A 20185-nucleotide genomic window follows, 5' to 3' on the forward strand; every position below is an offset into this window, starting at 1 on the left:
AAATCAAAATCCTGCGGGTAAGAACACAGCGCTCTCACATGAACACCCGGGTACTTGGCTGCTAGGAGAGCTGCAGCAAAATGTTAGGTGAAATGCCTACGTAGATCTCACAATATTCTCTCCAGCCCCACTTTTTCACCATCTATCTACTAAATGTGCTTGTCACTCAGCAGCTTAGCATCCCTTTTCACCATGTAATGAATATATTCATAATAAATCAGGCTTGCAGTGTTTTCCCAGCCTCCCTGCATCTGGGATAACTTCTGATAACTCAGATAACTTCTGAGATAAAGGTTTTATGGTATGTGTTTGTACAACACTTCCACCATGGGGCAGGGGTTCAGAGTTTAACACCATTGTGCTGTAGGAGTATGCAGTGTATTTAGAAAAACATTATAGGAAATGCAGATCTGAAATAGAGATGTTACTCTATGTATCCTACAGCAGTGGTGGCTGTGACCATGTGTGGCTCTGCTGATGAGAGTTTATTTGTTCAACTTGGCTTTGCAAGAATTTAGGAAGAAAAAAGTTAACGAAGATCACCGCGTTACTCAGCAGACCCAGAAAGTTGTCAACTTCTTCAGAAGTGTGAAGGGACCAAGCTTTGCCTCTGAAAAAGAGCTAAGAGCTAAGACCCTGTGTTGCTGGTGACTTGTGATGTGACTGCATGGTGTCAGTGGTACCTGAGTACAAATACATGTTCCTCCTCCTCTAGCAGCTTTGTCCTCCTGCCACCTCCCTGGGTGCAAGGCCATTTGTCTGGGCTTTGAAGCCTCTTCTAAAAGCTCAGATGTGGTATAGTGATCCTAAACAAACATAACACGTTTTAAAATAATCAGGCAATAACTTGAAGCAGAAAGTTCTTGAAAGATGCAACTTTACTGCACCAGGATGGGTAATTGTGGACTCTAAATGAATGGCATCTGCAGTACTGCTGGCCTCTACCCAAGGAGCTGATGTCCCCTGCAGTGATACGGGGCAGAGAGGGAAGTTGAGAGACCTGTTGGAGACAAAGTTTCAGCAAGGAAAATACTTCAAATATGGATAAATCTGAAAATCCTTCTGTTCTGAGCAGCCGGTGGCTTTTCCCTCCGCTGTGCTGAGCACTTCATTTTGCACAATGAGCTCTTCCCTTTGTTCCTCACTTGTGGGCTCCAGCCGTGCAGCTTCTGCCCTGCTCATCTGCCCCAAGCTCTGTGGCTTTCTCCTCTTTCCTATGGCAAATGTGAAGCTCTTAATTCCAATGTCATTACCTCTTCCTGGCTTTCCATAAAAACAAAATTCAGCTTCCTGAAGTGACAGAGAAATGGTGGCTGATTATTGGATTCAGCAAGTCAAGTTCTTCTGTGTACATTTGCAGATACTATCACATCAACAATATTGGTTTACTCTCTCTGTTTTATCACATCAAAACATTGTTTTCCTTTCTGCTTGTATTATTTAAAAGCAAACTGGAAGAACAAGCTGTATTTATGCTGAGGTAATCGCATTAACTTTCCAGCTAAACAAAGGCAGGTGCAGCACATAGGCTGCCAGCAGCTCTCCAGTGTGCTCTGTCTGCTTGGAGCAACTCCTGCAGCTGCTCCCTTTACCACAGGGTTTCTGCAATGTTGCTGGGACCAGTGGTCCTCCAGCTTCTTCAAGAGGCGAGGGATGATGAATCTGTTTGAACCTGGCATTGCTCAATCTCTTTTAGCTTTGTTTTCTCCCCCAACCCTACAGCGATGATGGGAACCCATCAGAAAAAAAAAGTGATGTTTGTTTTGCAGTGGTTGGGCCTTACAGCTGTTTGTCTTTGGCAAAACTTCAAGCATGTGGCAGACCTAGGCCTGGTTGGCAGCAAAGGATTTATAAATCCACCAGCTTCAGCAGGGGTTGTCCACGGGGGAGTGCCGCAGCAGGATGCTGCAGAGGAAGGTCCCCAGCGGTACGGGGCAGGCAGCCAGGAGTCCAGTGGCTGTGACTTGGGGCTTGCTGAGCCGGGGTCTTTAATTCTTTGCAACAAAGCCACTCCAGCTTGTGATCCTCAGCTCTAGATTTGTTCTCGGTGCCTGTAAAGGGATTATTTCATGATCACCTGAAGGCAGTGCATTGTGCTACTCTGCTCCTCTGCATTCCTTGCTCTGTGGTCTCCAAGTCCTTATGAATTCATTTACCTTTGCAAGGGGCAGGAAGAGAAAGGCTTTGTGCTATTTGTTTCACAGAATGGTGAGGAAAAAACTGTATTTGTTCCTGAGCAACGTATGAGACTATGAAGCACAGAGAAGGAAGACCTTTTGCTTTGAAGCTATTTCCTGAATTTTTTTTTTATTATTTTTTTTTCCGCTTAGCCTTTAAAAAAAAAAATCTTAGATAGTATCTGCAGACAATAATCTGAGCATGGAAGGGATAACTCAACAATCAAACCCACAGGAAAACCGGGCGTGGTCTGACACGAAAGCACATGTCCTATTTGTGAATGAAGCCTAGGGAAATGGGGACTCTGGGGCTCTGGTTCAGTTCCTGATGGAAATGTGTAAGCTGTCAGTGTTCTGCTGTAGTCTTGTGGTGTGAATTTTGATGGTTTCTGTGACTAAACAAACTTCAGGGTAGATTAAATGAACCTTGTGTCTAGTTTGGAGGTTTCACTGCTACTTTTAATTATTTCAGGAGATGCTAGACTACACTGGGAGGCCTGTGGAGACTCTAGGGTGCACTGGGAAGCCTCTGGGTGCAGTGGGGTTCCTGGGAGGCCTCACGGGCATCTGAGAGCTACTCGTGGGGCCTACCTTCTCCTGTTGTGAGCGCCATTTCATGGGAGCCTTAGGTGGAGTGGGTATTAGGTTAGGGTCTTAAATAGGGTTAGGATTTGGAGAGAGAGAAAGTGGAGAGTCCCGTTGTGAGTGGGGCCATGTGAGGGAAGTTGAGGGCTACCAAAAGGCTTCCATTGTGAGCACTGTTTCATGGGAGAATTTTGTAAGGTATGTGTTGGGTCATAATTAGGGTTAAGGTTTGGAGGGGAGAAAGTGCATGGTCTCACAAATTCTGTGGAATTAAATAACAGAATTATTTGTGTATGTTTTTGTGTGGAAAATCCAAATATAATTCCTCTTGTCTAACTTCATTGCCTCTCACCACCTTAGTCCCAAAACCTTGGGGGTGTTTCTATTCATGCTTGTTGATTGAACCTCCTCATCCACACTTTTTCTGTGTCCAGTGCTCTTCTAATGAAAAAATGGAAGCAAGGCTAAAGCCCCAAGGCTGCTTATAAACTCAACTGTCTAATTTAGACAGAAATTGCATCTTGACTTGGTGTCTACTCTGCTGCCTTGGGTTGAACCCCAACATCTAGTCCATGTATGCAACTGTCTGCAAATGCCTTGGGAGGCAGTGTACCTCTGGGTTGTATCTTTTGGACAAATAGTAGTTGAGGGACTCCTTGAGCTGGAGTTTGCATTGAAGCCATGGCATTTGAGCTTCTGTTGGGCTTTTCATCCATGAATAAGTCCTATCCTTAAATGAACTAATAGTTTCTAGGTTGTCACGTTGTGCTGTAGCAAAGGGCTCTTCTTCTGGTCATTTTAATTATGTTGTTCTTGACCCTTCCTCCTGCAGCCCATGTTTCACCTCCTGCCCCTACTTCCATCTTTTTAAGTGCTGTTCTATGCTTCTGAAACATGAGCTAACATGTACATAGATGTGGGCACGCTGTATTTCATTTTGTTCTGTTTCCTTCCTTGTGTTTTCTGATGTTCTATTTCACTTTGTAGCTTGGTGCTACCTGTAGTTATATTTTTAAAATATGTGTCATAATCCCATTGTCTGTCTAGCGGATTGAGAGCTCATGGCTGTACCAAGGGATGGTCAGACACTGTGTCAGTAGCCCATGCAGCCTCTTTTCCATTCCTTTTGGAAAAACTCCTTTCCTGGTTGCACCTTCACACGTACACATTTGGATAACGGATCTCTCTTCATTCTAGAAAACAATAGGCTAGATGCAGTAATGGCTAGTTAAGGTCTATCTCTATTTCTAGAGCAGGAAGGAAAAACCTTTAACTTGTCCTTCCTCTTGTTTAACTTGTTCAGTCACTGCTTGGTAAGCTGTCTTGGGCAATACTGAATTGTGAGCTGCCTGAAGTCGCTCATTTGTGTGTTTTCTCTGAAACTTAAATCTCTTCTGTATAGAACAGTTGACAGGGCTTTGACTAAAAGATGCTAGCAAGAATGACAGCAACAAGGAAAATGTGTGGAGAGTGAGTTGTCCTGAGGGATCTGAGCTGTAGTTTGCCAGTGTCTGACTGCCTTATGGAAGAAAAAAATCTCTGCAGATTGAAAGATTTCAGGAAGGTGAAAGCCACTGTCACAGGATATTGTATGAGTCCTCAAAGGACTGTAGTTATGGCAAACGGAGGAAGGAGGGGGGAAAAAAGTGTGTCCTCAGTAAGAGTCAGACTTTGGTGTGAAAAGGTTGATTGAGAACATCAGGATAAATAGATCTAAGCCATTTTCTTGTTGGGCACAAAAGGAAATATGTGCTCAAATGAGAAAGCCTTTGGCTGCAATAAATGAAGTGTTGCTTTAGGTAGCTGTTAATTTTACTCGAGAGGCTAGGTCTCTCACAAGCCACTGAGCTGTTGCAGTGTGCCTCCCATGCACATGGGAAGAACTTAAGCTCTGACCTCTTGTGTGTTCTGGTCTCAGCCAGATGGTGGATCCTCACAGGTTCATCCTTGCTCTTTATATTCTTCTTCATGATCATTTTTGTGCCATGCCAATGGGATCTGGAGATGGTGCCTAGAGCAGGACAGGTTCCTGCAGAGCAAAGGGGTCCTGTGGGAGTTCCAGTGCCCAGCATCAGCCTTGGTCTGTGTCCTCCTCCTCTTCTGTTTGTGTACCAGAAAGGCATCCATCAGCAAGTGGTGGCTTAGTGTCCCTTGCTGGGAAAAGAAAAGTTGTCAGATGGGTCATTTTGAGGTGTGCATTAGCTATAACATTTTTCCTGGAGCTAATGCTTGAGTGAACGAAGGGGCAATTCACCTGATGTTTGCTGGGGGGTGGGAAAAAGCTCATCTTACACTGAAACAGCTGCCTTGTGCAGCTTTTACACTGCTCAGCCTGAAGTAGTTTGTGCTCTTCAATGTTTCATGCTCTAACAGGTCGTGCCAATAAAAATACTGTTTAAATATTTCCTCTGAATGCTTAAAAAAACAAAAACAAAAGCAATCTGTTTGCCTGATCAACTTTTCAAATAAAATACACATCCTTAATGCAGGTCCTGCATGTGATACTTCAGCCAGATGTCATTAGTTACATTCAAGTCATGAAGAATGAAATTCTCCTTTACTGAATTGAATGCATTCCACTTTAACTGCAGAGACTCCTACTTCATCCATGTCATGCGCAAATCCAGACTTCTCTGCTGTTTAGATGTTTCCTTTTATAGTAGTGAAGTTGGGCTTGGAGGTGCTTCCCCGTCATGGTAGATGTGTTTTCACTGGCTCGTGTGTGCAGCAAGGCTTGGGAGCCTGGGCTTGAAACAGAAAGTAAAAATGCTTGTTTTTGTGTCCCCTTCTCCTGGTTAACCATGGCAGATGTTGTGTGGGGATTTTTCTCTGCCTCTGAGTGCAAGACTCTTGACAGTGTAAACCAGCTGCTCTCAACTAGGAAATGAGCCTTACTCATTGCTTGCTTCCTTGTAAACAATGTCCTTATGTTCTAGGCATTAAAAAAATCAGAGTAGTTTCCCTGACATCAGTGCAAGAATCTTGTTTAAAAGTAGACGTAAAATTAACCTTTCATGGGAATAAATATCACCTGCCAAAGCTGCTGATGTGAGACATCCTCAGCCAGTGGTCTTGAAACAAGATAGGAGAAGCAATAATCTTAGATCTTAAAAACTGCTGTTTATGTGATGCTTTCAATAGTCTTACTTTCGAGATGATGGTTAAAGGGGGATTGGATTCCCCTTGCTGGGTGGCAGACTGCATTATAGAAGCTCCCTGAGCTCCGTCTGGGGAGCAGCATCTGGCCACACAGCTCGTTACCTGGGGACCCACCTCACTTTGGATCTTCTCTGGTGTGCCCTGTCCAAGAGGCACAAGCGGCCACAGAGTGGACTCATGGCCTGCCTGGCATGTGTGGGTGTAGTTGTGAGTCTTGTAGTACTGTTTGAGTAAGCAGCAGTGCTGGTTCAGGCTGGGGGGTGACCTGCTGGTGGCAGCTCCACAAGAGCTGTGGGTCGTAAGGGACCCACTAGAGAGGACTCCCTTCTAGAGAGAAAAAAAGTTAAACTTCTACAGATCTCTGGTACCAGTGCATTCTATTCAGAAGGGGCAGCAGAAAAGGCCCACTTGTGTCAGAGGTTGGCTGTGTGTATTGTTAAATCTGTGTCTATTTATCCTCTGGAAAGTGTATGGGGAGAGGGAGATGTTAGCTGGTTCTCCCTTACTTGAGGGAAGCAGCGGTATGGGAAACACGGGAACTCGTTGGGTCGCTGGACTCCAGCACAATACCGGAGGTCAAGGAAGTAGCCCAAAATCCCCTGTCTTATGTTCCAGGGCTGAAGTAACTTCCTCCAAAAGCGAAATCCACATTGCATTAATCCAATTCTTATAAACAGCCAAATGAGTAGCAATGGTCAGATGTGGAGTGTGAGTCATAGGAGGAAAAACAAGGGCTCAGGGGAAACAGACAGGGTGCCGTGGCTGTTTCCTTTGCTTTGCTCTTTGAGGAGTGCTGCCAGCTCTCACATGGAGAGAGATTGATCTCTATCTATTGGCAAAGGTTTTGCATGCAACGTTTGTAACCTTTGTGTTTCTCTAATTCCCTGGGCCACATCTAGATTTAAGCTTTTCAGAAGGCACATGGGATGAGGCACCCTGAGATACAGAAGATTATGTTAGCAAGGTCATTGCCTTTAAGTATTCAGTTGCCTTCTGTAGTTTAGAGCAAATATACAGTTGTTGTTATTTGCATGAGTGGTATTCTGCAATTCTTCCATTTTAGGCTTGATGAAGAAATATCCAAAGATGCAGAATCTGCTTTTCATCAATGCAAACACAAACAAGACTGCCTGGTGTCAGAAGGTGGCTGGGTAGGTTACAAAATCCTTGTCCAGCACACAGATATTACAGCAAGCTGTGGCACTCCGTAGCCATCTCAGGGGTGACTTTCTCAGGCAGAAGACGCTCTGTGCCCCCTCTGAGACCAAGAGGTGCTTGTGCTTTTGCAGAGGGTAGACCAGACCATGGGAAAGGAGGGGTGATTGCTCCAGGTCATGCTGTGTGTAATAACTCCACTTGGGAGCTGGAGTTATTTGGTGATTTGGCTTTTAAGCTTGCAGGCTTGTCACGTGGCATAAGTTTGCATATTGGCAGTGTATTTGTGTTTTGAACTTGTGTGTTTTCCAGGCTGCCAGCCCCCCCACCCTCTGATAGTGGTTCCCAAGGGAATGCATTACTGCTGTTTGTTTGGGCTGAGAACAATAACCAAGACTTGCGACCAGGGCTTGCGTTGCCAGGCCTGGATCAGAGTAGAGTTGTGGTTGCACTTCTCTCCTCCCAGTCATGCTTTTCATTAACTGGGGATTTTCATAGTGGCATAAAGCAGATTTTGCTTTGCTCAAGCATTTCCCCTCACAGAAGGGAAATTGTTGTCTGCTGCTCCAGCCAGTGCCGTGCTTGGCAGGGCAGGATGCCACACCGACAAGCGGTGTTTTTAGCCAGGTGAATGAAACCTGGTGTGCTGAGGTGGGAAAGGATTGCACTGCTATTTTTGTCAGACCTGCACACCTGGAGAAACCTTGTCTCCTATGGATACCATGTGATGTGTTTAAAAGAAAGTATAAACTCTGAAGATGGGCTATCAGTCAGCCCGTGCTGGAGGTGCTTTCAGTTATGGTTCAAAATGTGTGATGGGAGAACGAATAATGCTCCCTTCGCTGCTTCTGTGTGCCATCACCGTGTCAGCAGAACATATTTGTATTTAGATCTCTCTTCGTGTTAGTTAGCTGGGAGTTGATGTAATTCTGGCTGTAACTCCCAGATCCACTGTGCCTGGCGCTGGCAGTTCCCCCAGTCTGCACCGACAGAATTGCCAGTGACGGCTGCATTATGTGGGCTGGCTGGGGAGGCTCTGATCTGGAATATCTGCATTGAGACTTACAGGGAATTCCCCTGGGCTTTCCTGCCAGTGCTCGAGCACAGCCATGTCACTGCGCTGCAGCCACGCTGTGCTTTGCTAAGCTTTATTTACCTGTCACAGTGCCAAGTGCCATGTCAAATAAAAGGACTTGGAAAAGCAAACACTAGGTCAAGTATTGCCAGAAGGTCAAGAGATGTGATCTCTCTTCTTGACTTGGTGTTGGCGTGGCTGTACCTGGAGTGTTGTGTCCAGTTCTGGGACCCCAGAACAACGCAGACTGGCCATACTGGAGAGAGCCCAGCAGAAGGGTGCCAGGATGCTGAAGGGACTGGAGCAGCTATGCTGCGAGGAGGGGCAGGGACAGTTGGGGCTCCTCATTGATGGGGGATCTCATTGATGTCTGTGAATATCTGAGGGAAGGGAGCAGAGAAGATAGAGCCAGCTTCTTTTGGGTGGTGCCCAGGGACAGGACGAGAGGCACTGGGTGCCAGCTGGAGAACAGGGGCTCCCTCCCAACACCAGGAATGCTCCTGTGCTGATGGGCAGGTGCTGGAGCCCTGACACAGGCTGCCCCGAGAGGTGCTGGGTGCTTCTCCTTGGGGGTCTCCCAACACCACCTGCACATGGTACTGGGTGGCACCCTGCTCTGGGTGACCCTGCTGGGGCAGGGCTTGGGCCAGGTGGACTCAGAGGTCCCTGCTGACCTCAACTGTTCTGTGAAGCCCAATATTTGCTGATATCCATGGTAATCCCTGCTGGCATCCACTGCACTAATCCCGGAGTGGAGACTGGATGCTAAACCTGCAGCAAAGAGTGCTAAATAGGTTTTAATTCAGATTGGCTTAACGCTCTTATTCAGTTGTCTACCCAATCAGCCTGCTTTTCCTCACTTCTGCTAATGAGTACAAACACAAACATGCTGTATAATCAAGTAGTGCCATGTAGTGGCTGCTTGGGTACACAAGCTCTCCCTTCCAGAGCAGCACGTATCACATCCAGCTATGGGGCAATTGCAAAGCAAATTGAGCAACCCTGAAACTATGCCTGTATGTTTCCGACTGCAATCGATAGGTGAAGGGAGCTGCAGCCAGCTGACAATGTTCCTCAGCAGTAACTTTTCACAGAACTGCTCCAGTAAAACCTGTGTTTTTTTTTTTTTTTTTTTTTTTTTTTTTTTTTTAAATAGGTTACAAGACAAAGCAGAGCGAGACTAATTTTTTCTCTTGGCAAAAAAAGAGAGGGCACGTGGAAGTCATACACCCCCAAGCAAGAGCAAGGCTGGACACAGAGACAAGCTCCATGAACTGAAGGTGAGCAGGGGGCAGCCCCCAGGCACAGGTGCTCTCAGCTGCTCTGTGTGGTTCTGATAGCCGTGTCCTGATGTGCTGCTGCTGTGGGATGGGCACATAGCGTTGTCGGTTCCACCTCTGCTGTCTGGTCTTGGGCTGTGAGCTTTTGGGACTTCCAGCTTGAGGATGAGGTGCTGGAGCTGGGGTAAGCACATTTGGCTGATGCGCTGGTTGGGGTGGGCAGGCTGTCTGTGAGTCTGTGCAAAGAGACAGGACAGCTCTCTTGGGAGCTGCGTGCATAAATCCTGGCAGGTTTGGTGGCTGTAGGGTGAATCTGGAAGTAAGTGGTGCTGGTTTCAAAGAGCAGTAAAAAAAAAATAAAGTAGAAAGGTTTGATGCAATGCATCTAGGGTTTTTCGAGAGGGTGGTGGCCTGAACTAAAGCTAACAGTAGTAGAAGAAAAACAAGGTGTAAGGGTGTAAGAACATACTGAAGAGAGATGTTAATTCAACCTTGTGCATGAGATTATACCATGGGTCTTAGCCAGGGCCAGCATGCCTGCCAGAGAAAACAGGAGTTGTTGTTTTATTTTTAATTTAGAGGAAATAACTCTAATTGAATGTTCTGAGCCTGGAATGCGAGTATAACAATAAACGAATCACCCAGTGTCTGAAATGCTTTTCTAATAGAGTAGTTGTAGCCCTGAACTGGGACTGTAAGAGCGAAATAAATTATCCATAGATACTCCAAAAGGGCAGCAGTTTTCTTGCAGCACTGTGCTTTAACCTGAAGCCTGATTGTGTATGTGTGATACTTGCTAAAAAAGACCCAAAGCTAGCTTTCCAAGAAACGTGCCTTATTCCCAGAGTACAACTTGTAAACACAATTAGCTGATTCAGACCTTTTGGTTTGTGGGTCAGGTGACAGAAAGAGGAACAAAGTGCACACAAACATGTCACAACTTTCTGTCCTGGGCTAAAGTGGACTGTGGACTGGGAGGAGACATCACTCCCTGGCGTGTAGAGCTTGTGGCAGTGCCAAGCTGAGGCTGTCACGCGCGCCCCTTCACTGCATGAGGGTGGTGAGTGTGGAGTAATTGCCTAAAGTAATTAGGAAAATTACATGCGACAGCACAAACTTTGGGCATAACACCTGCTCAACACAGGGTTAAATTCACAGGAATCTGTGGTGTGGAAAAAAAATGCCCCACTACAAAAATTTCCCTTTGGCTGCCAGAGGAACAAAAATTAATCAGGGCAGGGGTATTAGTAGGTGCTGCATATACTACTATTTTAGGATTTTACATACTACGTGGGCAAATGTAGAAACTCGCAGATGGGATTGTGCAGTTTGTTGACACATGAAAGGGATTCAGGCATAGTGAAACTGAGCCTGTTACAAACATCCATGACCTTGCACCCTGCAAAAATTGCTCAAGTTTGGCAATATCTGTTGCTAGCAGCAGCACTTATGGGAATTGATGGGGTGGTAACAGAATTGGAAGAAAGAGGCATTATTAAAAGGACTCATTCACCTTACAATTCACCGGTGTGGCTGGTAAAGAAACCAAACAGGCAATGCCGTTTTACAGGAGATTACAGACAGTTAACTGCTAACCCCAGACCTTTGCCTGCTGCAGTTTGAAACATGACAGAGATAGAGAAAGCCTTCTGTGTATCTACCACTACAATCACCACAAAGGTTTATTATAAACCAGAAGAACATCCTGCAGGATTTTACACTGGACAACCTGTGCTTGTGAAAATGCCTCATGTTGGAACAGTAGCAATGGTACTAACTAGTCCCAAACATCCCTACACATGGGAAGTCAAAGATTGTTATTTCACCCTCTTTCTAACCCTGCCGGCTGAATACAACTGAACATATTTTATTTCCTTTTGTAATTTCCTTCGGTTAGCATGGTTACATAGATGTTTTCTGAAACAGTCTTAGGACATGTTATGGGATACAACTAGGTTATTTGGAACAGGATTAGGTATACTAAATAGCATTGATGCTGAAGTCCCGATGAATAGAATAACTGCTACTACGGATGACCTAAGGAAATTGGAATGACCGATAAAATCATCCTTATTGGCCTTAGGAGCAAGTCAGTGGCTTCTATCAGACATTTTATCCCATTGGGAACAAACTGAAGAAAATGATCATCAGTTTATTTTAAATGCCCTTAACACATTCGAAGCCCAAGACATTTGTTTTGACAGTAAACAAAATATTTGTCGCTTTGAGATACACCCTAATGAAACCCTTGAAACTGTACTTGTATATATTGGGAAAGGTTGTGTTTGCATGAGAACCTGTGGTGATTCTATAGTCATAGATAATACTATTGAAGATACCAGTAATCACTCTGTTTATGTTTGTAATTTTACCAAAATTCTAGGATGTGATTTTAGTTACTCAGCTTCTGTCACCTCTTAGCAACTTACTACATCCAATTATATTCTGCTTCATGATCTGCCAGATACTCCTACTGGAATGAACCTTACCTTGGTGAAGAAATTGCTGTTACATGAAGACTTGAAGTGGCTGATGAAACAAGCTTGAGAAAATGGAATGAAAGACTCTGCTGTCCATCATGATATAGAAGAAATGCATCGAGTGACAGAAAGAGTAAAGAAAGATGATAAGGGTAAGAGCTTATGGCTCATGGAGCTACGCAGGCAGATAGGGGAAGGAGTGGGGTCAACCACCCTGTAGGTGTCTGGCCTGTTGTAACCTTATAATGCACTGGTCGTTAACTAAAACGTATGTTGATAGTTTTTGCCCCTCCCGTCCCCTCAAAAAACAGAAATAGAAAGAAAGAAATTCTGTTAGGGATTAGGGAAAGAAAGAAATGGTTAGGGATTATCCACATCCCTAAACCTGTGCTCGCAGGCTTTGAAGTCTTCCTCCCCTTGTTCTCCAGATGCCAGCAGCAGCACATTTTACCGTAAAGGGCTCGTTTTATTGGCAAGCCACCTTGCATCTTGTCATCATTAAGCAAGAAATAAAGATCAAAACAGAAACCATAATCACACGAACCTGCTAGTGAAATAAGAGCTTTGAACTTTCCCTGTCTGAAAACAGACAGGTCTGAAAGCTCTCCTTATCAGCAGTGGGGCTTTCCCCCTTAACAGCTTCTGATAAGGAATGAAACGGGCAGCTGCAGCAGGATGCAGCAAACAGGGCAGAAATGTGCTGTATTGGCATGGGGATGATGCTCTGGCACAGTTGCTAGCCCCCAAATCTTGCTCTTTCCGTTGAGGAAAGCCATCCAAACAGTAGTAGCTGAATTGCTGGTCTCCACAGAAAGGTACGTGGTGAAGCTTTGAAGCACTGCAAGCAGTGCTTTCTAAGCAGCTATAAAGCAGAGCAGTTCAGTGGTTTTGCTTGGATCTGCTTCCTGACAATGGAGGGATGTCCATGAAAACAAAAAGAGCAGTTCCCTGGGGGAAAAACAACAGGGGAGGGAGATGCACAGACTTTGTCTTGTTTCCTAAATGCCTGGATTCCCTAAGGGAAGGATGCCCACAGCTCTTTCCCTTAGGTGCCTGCTGGTGGGTGCAGGCACCTCTCCTGCTGTGCATAAGGTTCCGCGGGCACTGGTGTGTTGGAGCAGCAGCTGCCTAGGGCAAAGCAGGGCTCTTGCCTTCATGCCATGATGCCAAAGGGAAAGGAGGAAAGTGGGTTGATGTGGCACACAGAAACCAGAAGGCAGGAAGGATCCTTAACAAGAAGGTTGTATTGGCCATGTGTCAGGAACATAAAACCCAGAGTTTCCTTTGTAGTTAAAGGAGATGTGAGGAGGACCATCAGGGAACGGCGCCTTGTGTATTTACTTAAACATGGGTTTCCTTGCTCTGCTGTTGAGCTTGGCTGTGGTTTTCTGGTGCTGCCTTTGAAAGCTCTGAAACCTCTTATCTGAGAGTAGCAGTTGGTGCTGGTAGCCACCACAAAGAGCTTTGTCCCACGGAAAGGAAGACCTTGTCAGTGGAGTTTTTACCAACCAGGCTTAATACTACAAATCCTTCCTCAGAGGTCGTCTTTATTTCTCTTTTCAGTTTTGATTTCACAGTTGTTATAGTTGTGCTTCAAAGGGGTAAGCCTGAATTTCAGTAATCACCCAATAGTATCCTTAGTCCTGTGGCCAGGCAGATGAGATCGGAGCAGTGTCTGTGTCCTGCTCCAGGGACCCTAATGTTCCTTCCTTCTTCCTTTTCTTCTTTTTAGTCTGTGAAAAGGTGTGCTTTTTGATGTATCTAAAAATCTGTACTGAAGGAAAAGTAACTCATGCATTTTGGCTCATGGTCTCAGAAATTTGATTTCTCAGGAGACAAGAGATTTCCTGATGTCCTACTGTAGGAAAATAAGTAGCAGCTTAGCCCTAGTAGCTACAATTAATGGAGCCTTATGCCATGGGAATGTACTTTTAACCTTTTGGTTTTAAGCAGAGAAACTGTAACCCAGCCCCAGTTGAAACTAGAATACAAGGGAGTAGAAACAAAACTTTTACCTAAAAGTTTCCTAATCCTGAGACAGGAGGAAAAGACAAGTCACACTTGCAAAGAATCGCCTGAAGACAGGAGACCAGCCAGGAGAAGATGAAGCCCCAGGCCCAGAAGTGCAGCTGGACAACACAGATGGCGTGCACTGGGGATGTGGAGGAGGGAGGACTGTAAACTGGAAGGCTATCGGAAAATCAGGGTTGCTCCTTGGAGGCACCCAGCTTGATCTGTAGCTGTAACTTAACTCAGTAGAAGAATTTTTGTTGGCTTATTAACATTGAGAAAACCTAGACTCAAACCCTCTTATGGTGATGGGCTTGCATAATTTCCATAACACCTACTTAGCAATGGACGGAAAAAAAAAAAAAAAAAAAAGAGTTACGGTCACCATTTTGTTTTTTTTCAGGAAGAAATCAAAGTGACCATGAACCAAACCCTGGATTTTAACTGCAGTTTCTTTTCTCTAGTCCTTGGTCTCTACAATTAAAGGGCAAATTTTAATAGCTAGTTTTGATATTAAGCAGTAATAATTGTGCTAAATTCTTTCAGTTTCCTTTTACAGAACACTTTGTATTTTGTTTTAATTTATTGACTGGCTGTGGCCAAACTGTTTTACCTATGATGTTGGCTCTTAGATCTGAGCTCCCTTTCTTTTCTGATCACTGAGATGCTTTTGGATATTACTTGTGCTATGTGTCTTTGGTCAAAATCTCCCTTGGTGTTTGGTGCGTGGTGTCTGTCCTGAAAACACAACAAATCATGTCTAGGTTAAAGGTTCACAGTTGCAGATGTGGTTCCAGTTTCGCACCATCTGGGAACTTTTGCTCCTCTGGAAAACAATCTGCCTTTTGGAAGAAGCTCAGCTGTGCATGTGCCTTTAGACACTGATGTAAACTCTGGAGTTGACACCATTCATTTCTTCCAGCAGATGAGGTCGCCTCACGTGGGAATTTTCCAAGTGCTGCTCTAAGCCAGTACAGACACGGTTCACCTCTGGAGAGCTGCTGTTTTTCAGACTTTTTCTCTCCCCAAATATGACAACATCACTGTTTCAACCCGATTCAGCCAATGTCTGCAGCTCTACACAGACTGACAGTGAAACGAAGCAGAAATACAAGCAGTGTGTGAGCATGGTATACGTAGTGTATAGCTAGAGCCGCTTTTATGCAGGCTTCAAAATAATTCTCCTATCACTTTCCTTAAACAAAATGCCAGTCGTAACAGAAGCTGCCTGGTGCTAGGGAAGGCAAAAATCACAGTTGTCATTCTACAGTGAATATGAATGCTACAGAAGGTATGACCAGGTCTGTGAAAAATGCAAACATTTCCCAGGCTGCCGCCAGCTTCTGCTGTTTCCCTAGGGCTTTTGGTAGAGGGGACCTTTTGCAGGTGGGTGACTGTGATTTGGCTGCTTCTCTGCATGGCTCTGTGTGTGCTGGCCTTGGCAGTGGTGGATGCTCAGCATGCCATGAAATGGCCCAGCCTGGCAAGCAAACACTGGCTTGGTCCTTGCTCCCTCATGATGTTCAAGGTTGTTTTGATTTGTGCCTTTCATCAGCTTTCAGATATTAAGTAATTTTGCTGTAGAAAGTTCAACAGTATTAAGATGAAGCAGGACACAGAGGGAAAGGGGGGGAGTCTGTGTTTCCAGAGGAGGCTCAGCAGCTGGCTACAGTGGTGTTGTACTCATCACACACTCCAGAAAGAGGCCCCTCAGCTGTCTGGCTCTTGTGCAGCACCCACTCTGCGCTGCTGACTCCTCCAACTCCCTGCAGTGTCCTGGAGCAGGAGGCATCGCACCATTTCTGGCTTTGTTCACAGCACTTTGGTACAAAAATCACAAATCTGGTGAAAACCCTGTGTCCTGTTAGGGCAGTCCTGGTGAACAGCAGGCTGGCTGTGAGGCAGCAATGTGCCCTCATGGCCAAGTAGGCTGATGGCATCCTGGGGCGCATTTAAAAGAGTGTGACCAGCAGGCCAAGGGAGGTGATCCTTTCCCTCTGCTCTGCCCTGGTGAGGCCACATCTGGAATACTGTGTCCAGTTGTGGGCTCCTCAGTTAAAAAAGGATCTTCTAGAGAGAGTCCAAAGGAGGGCCACAAAGGTGTTTAACGGCTTGCAGCATCTCCAGTATGAGGAGAGGCTGAGAGACCTGGGTCTGATCAGCACAGGGAAGACTGAAAGGTGTGATCTGATCAATGTTTATAAATATCTAAAGTACAGGAGGCAAATGGATGGGGCCAGGCTCTTTTCAGCGTCATGCAGTGATAGGACAAGGGGCAATGGCCAAAAACTGGAACACAGAAGTTCCACGCAAACACGCATAAGAAATTCATCACAGTGAGGGTCACAGAGCGCTGACGCAGGCTCCCAGAAAGGTTGTAAATTCTCCTTCTCTGTAGATATTCAGGACCTGCCTGGATGCTTTCCTGCTCAACCTACTGTAGCGAACTTGCTTTTAGCAGGGGGGGCTGGACTTGATGATCTCCAGAGGTCCCTCCTAACCCCTACGATTCTGTGATCCTGTGCTTGGCTGGTGTGCAGCTTCCTGGCATGGCCACCAGCCCTGGCTAGCTGGGAGCTAGCGAGGCTGCGTCTCTGTTACTGACCGTGGCCTTGACATCAAAGAAGTCAAGGATCAAAATTACTGCTATAATCTTTCTGTGAGACTTCCCCATCCACAGGATTAAAAGGAAATCTCTCTTTCTTTTTGCCCTGGTTCCATCTTCTCTGCTTCAAGGGCAGCACCTTTGGGGTACAGCTTGCCTCATGGGCTGTTTGCCAAAGGGGCTCTCATTTTCTGCCAAGCCCACAAAGTATTGATGTTGCATAAACACTGAATGATATTGCAGGTGTGAGATGCAGAATTGGAGAGTGAATTGGTGATATATAAATGTCAGGGAACTGCATTCGGTGAATTTTTACTCAGTTGTCCATCTGGTGAAGAATCAACTATGATATTTCTTTCTCAAAGTAGTGGACTCCTATGAGGGATGAATTCTGGCCTTTTAAAGTCCCCATATATATTTAAAATTTTCTTAAAACCTAACAGCTGTCTGAACACCAAGATGTGGTTCTTATGCTGACCTACAAAATCTCTTTCTGCTACCAGTATTTTGAGTAGTTGCATTGGTTTCTGTTGCATTGTTGTTTCTGTTTCTCCACTGCCAAGAGATACTTGTGGCTGCTGTTTTTCATTGCAACATCTCTTACACTTCTCATGAATAAAATTTACTGTGTAAAATTTTGTAAGGCAATGTTGCCAGAAAAAGTTTTTTTTTTTTTTTTTTTTTCTTTTTTTTTTTTCCCCTTTTGTTCACAGCAGATACGTCGAAGCCTGGATGGGTGAATTACTTTAGCAATAACGATCACTTTTATGATACTATTTAGATTGTCATAAACAATTATGGTTCTCGTTTTATATTTCAGCTGTAAATGATTACATGAGCTATTTTCCTGACCTATCAGGTTAGTAGACCATCCTATTGCATATATGAAAGAGGAAGTTTTGTCAGAAAGCAAAACCTGTGGCAAAACACACTGGGTTCAATGACATAATGATACAGTGACTATCAATGCACAGGTCTGGGATATATCCCTGGTCTTTACTATTACCCTCTCAACTTCCCAGAACATAGAATCACAGAATCATTCAGGTTGGAAAACACCTCTAAGATCATCTAGTCAAACCTTTAACCTAATAATGAAATAAGATATGTAAATAAACATCACATGAAAAAAAGATCTGTTAAAAAAGCAGGTAGAAAGTTCTCTGATGGGACAAGGAACAGAAACCCTAAATACTACTTGTAGTGTTTTAATACTTGTAGTAAACACTACTTGCCTTACAAAAAGTCTTGCTTTCTCTATATTCATAGTATTTTATTTTCATCTCCTGTCCACTTCTGACATTGAGTTCCTGGGTAAAGTTCTGGCCAAGGTTAAGGTTAATGTTTTGGGCTGGTATTTCTGTAGTAAAGGAAAAGAATTTTGTAGTGTCAGGATGGATCAAAGAAAGCAGAAAATTGCTTGGCCATAGGAGAATGTTCAAGGTGGAGGATTTCTAGAAGTCAAAATAAAGCCTGATTCAGTAGTACAGTTTCTAGTATCACTGCTGTATACATAAGGATCCTAATGGTGGTGACACCAGTAAAGCACAACACAAATGTCTGTCCCTCACCCATTGGCTTGGTTGCCTCCATGTTGGTTGGACTTTGAGGACAAAACTGTCAGGGATTGAAAATTTTGCCTTAAGTGGAAATAGGTGCATATGCAGGAGTAGGCTGATGTTCAGCTCTTACTTTGTACTCCATGGTTTTATATATGTTTTAGCAGATTATTGTCACGTTGCAACCTTATTTGCAGATCTTGTATTGCTAACATAAGATAAGGCTTGGCAGCCCACAGAAAACCATTAATTTCTAAAGCATCTTTTTCGTATATAAAAGGAGGAGAATTTCATCACTGAGGACAGATGTTAAAATATTTTTCCTGTTTATCAGGTACTGAATTTATAGTTAAAGGTTGCAGTGCTAGCTACATCTGTAAGAGGCTGAGTGGCAGGATGGACATTATGAGAATAAGCAGTTCTAAGAGAAGTTCTTGGATACTGAAGTTCTTAGCCTGTTCCCGGATTTATAGTATAGGCAATGTATGTTTTCCCTAGATTCTGTTCTATGCTTGTAGGAAGTATTACCAATGGTTTGTCCTTCACGGAATCACAAAATGGCTGAGGTTGGAAGGGATCTCTGCACGTCTAGTCCCCTGTGGAGCAGGATAACCCAGAGCACCTTGCGCAGGATGGCGTATAGGTGAGTTTTGAATATCTCCAAGGAAGGAAACTCCACAGCCTCTCTGGGCAACCTGTTCAGTGCTTTGTCACCCTCACAGTAAAGAAATGCCTTGTCATATTCAGTTGCAACCTCCTGTGCTTCATTTTTTGCCCTTTTTTCCCTCTCATCTTCTCATTGGGCACAACTGAAAGGAGACTGGCTCCATCCTCTTGACACCCTCCCCTCAGATACTTACACACATTGATGAGGTAACTCTTCGGTCTTTTTCTTTTCCAGTCTTCTCTTTTTTTCTTTAACTTCAAAGGTAACTTCTTTTCTGTGGGAAAAAAAAAAAAAAAATCGGGGCAAAAGAAAAGTAAATTTTTGAGTCAGTTTCTCAGATTATTGATATATTTTGGACTGACAGCATGCACTGGAAGTTAAATCATAAACTATTTGAACTAGCTGTTTTCACATGAAGAGTTTGGTCCTACCAGCACTTCCCCGTACCATTCAGTCATCCAGAAGAACAGAAAAATCAACCACTGGATTGCTTGGCAATAATGTGCTCCCTTGTGCTGCTATTTGCAGCTGTCACACTTAGCAGCTGGCAAAAATGGGAAGTTTGGAAATAACCACGATGTTTATGTTAAAAATAAAAAATAAACTCTTGTCCAGCAAGGAAAAGGGTTTGTTCACCCTGAGTGCATCTCGGTAGAGCTGCTCAGGACTGCTCGTTGGAGCTTCGAAAGGAATGAGCTCTGAAATGCTCTCTGCACTGCACCGGCCAGTGTGTGCCTTCAGGGAGAGTGTGTGAGGTGGTATCTGAGACAGACAGCAGGGTGCAACAGTGCACATGACTGAAAACTCATTCTTGGTGGGAAATGTAAGGGGATTCATCTCAGGCATAGGGAGTGGCAGCGTGCTTTTCCTGCCCTTGTTTTTTTCTGTCACTTGAGACCACTTGCAACCAGGAAACAGGATCAGACGGTGATGTAGCGGAGAAAAAGGGTCAGGGCAGGATTCACAGGGGCCATAAGGGCCCTTGTCTCCTAATGGAGGAGCTGTATGCTGCAGTATGTGGGACTGGCCAAGTCTGTCAAAGATGGCAGCTTGGACTTGGGCCAGCTCTACTTGTTTGTGCTGGGTTTATGTGACAAGGGCTTGGTAGCAGGGTCTGTGGGGGCGGCCTCTGTAAGTAGAGCCCAGCAGCTGCCCCATGTCAGATCAGAGCAGGCTGATCAGAGCTCCAGACAGCTCCGAAAGGGACCCACTGCTGGCCAAGGCTGAGCTAGTGCACGGTGTTAATGACAACTCTGTTAGAGCAGATTTAAGGCGGTGGGACAAAACCTGCTGCATAGCAGCTGGGAGAGAGGAGTGAGAAGCGGCCCTTCAGACCCCAAGGGCAGTGCAGCAGGAGGTGCTCCAGGAACGCAGCAGCAGTTCCCCTGCAGCCTGTGCAGAGGCCCCTGGTGGAGCAGGCTGTCCCCTTGCAC

General features: G+C 44.9%; 1 protein-coding gene across 12 annotated transcripts in view; it reads left to right on the top strand.

Annotated features, from left to right (window-relative positions):
• LOC311216963 (uncharacterized protein) overlaps positions 1-20185 on the top strand; it is a 113044-nt gene that overhangs the window by 76724 nt on the left and 16135 nt on the right. For 5 of the 12 annotated variants that reach the window (XM_084298663.1, XM_084298664.1, XM_084298651.1 and 2 more), the window contains 3 exons: positions 9308-9431; positions 11896-12063; positions 13953-15042. In XM_084298663.1, the coding sequence (XP_084154789.1) occupies positions 14953-15042 (90 nt within the window). In that variant the 5' untranslated portion in view covers positions 9308-9431; positions 11896-12063; positions 13953-14952. The other 7 variants (XM_084298655.1, XM_084298662.1, XM_084298652.1 and 4 more) reach the window with 6 other exon arrangements.

This window comes from Netta rufina, assembly GCF_964035555.1.
Source record: "Netta rufina genome assembly, chromosome: 19".
Taxonomy (NCBI): Eukaryota; Metazoa; Chordata; class Aves; order Anseriformes; family Anatidae; genus Netta; species Netta rufina.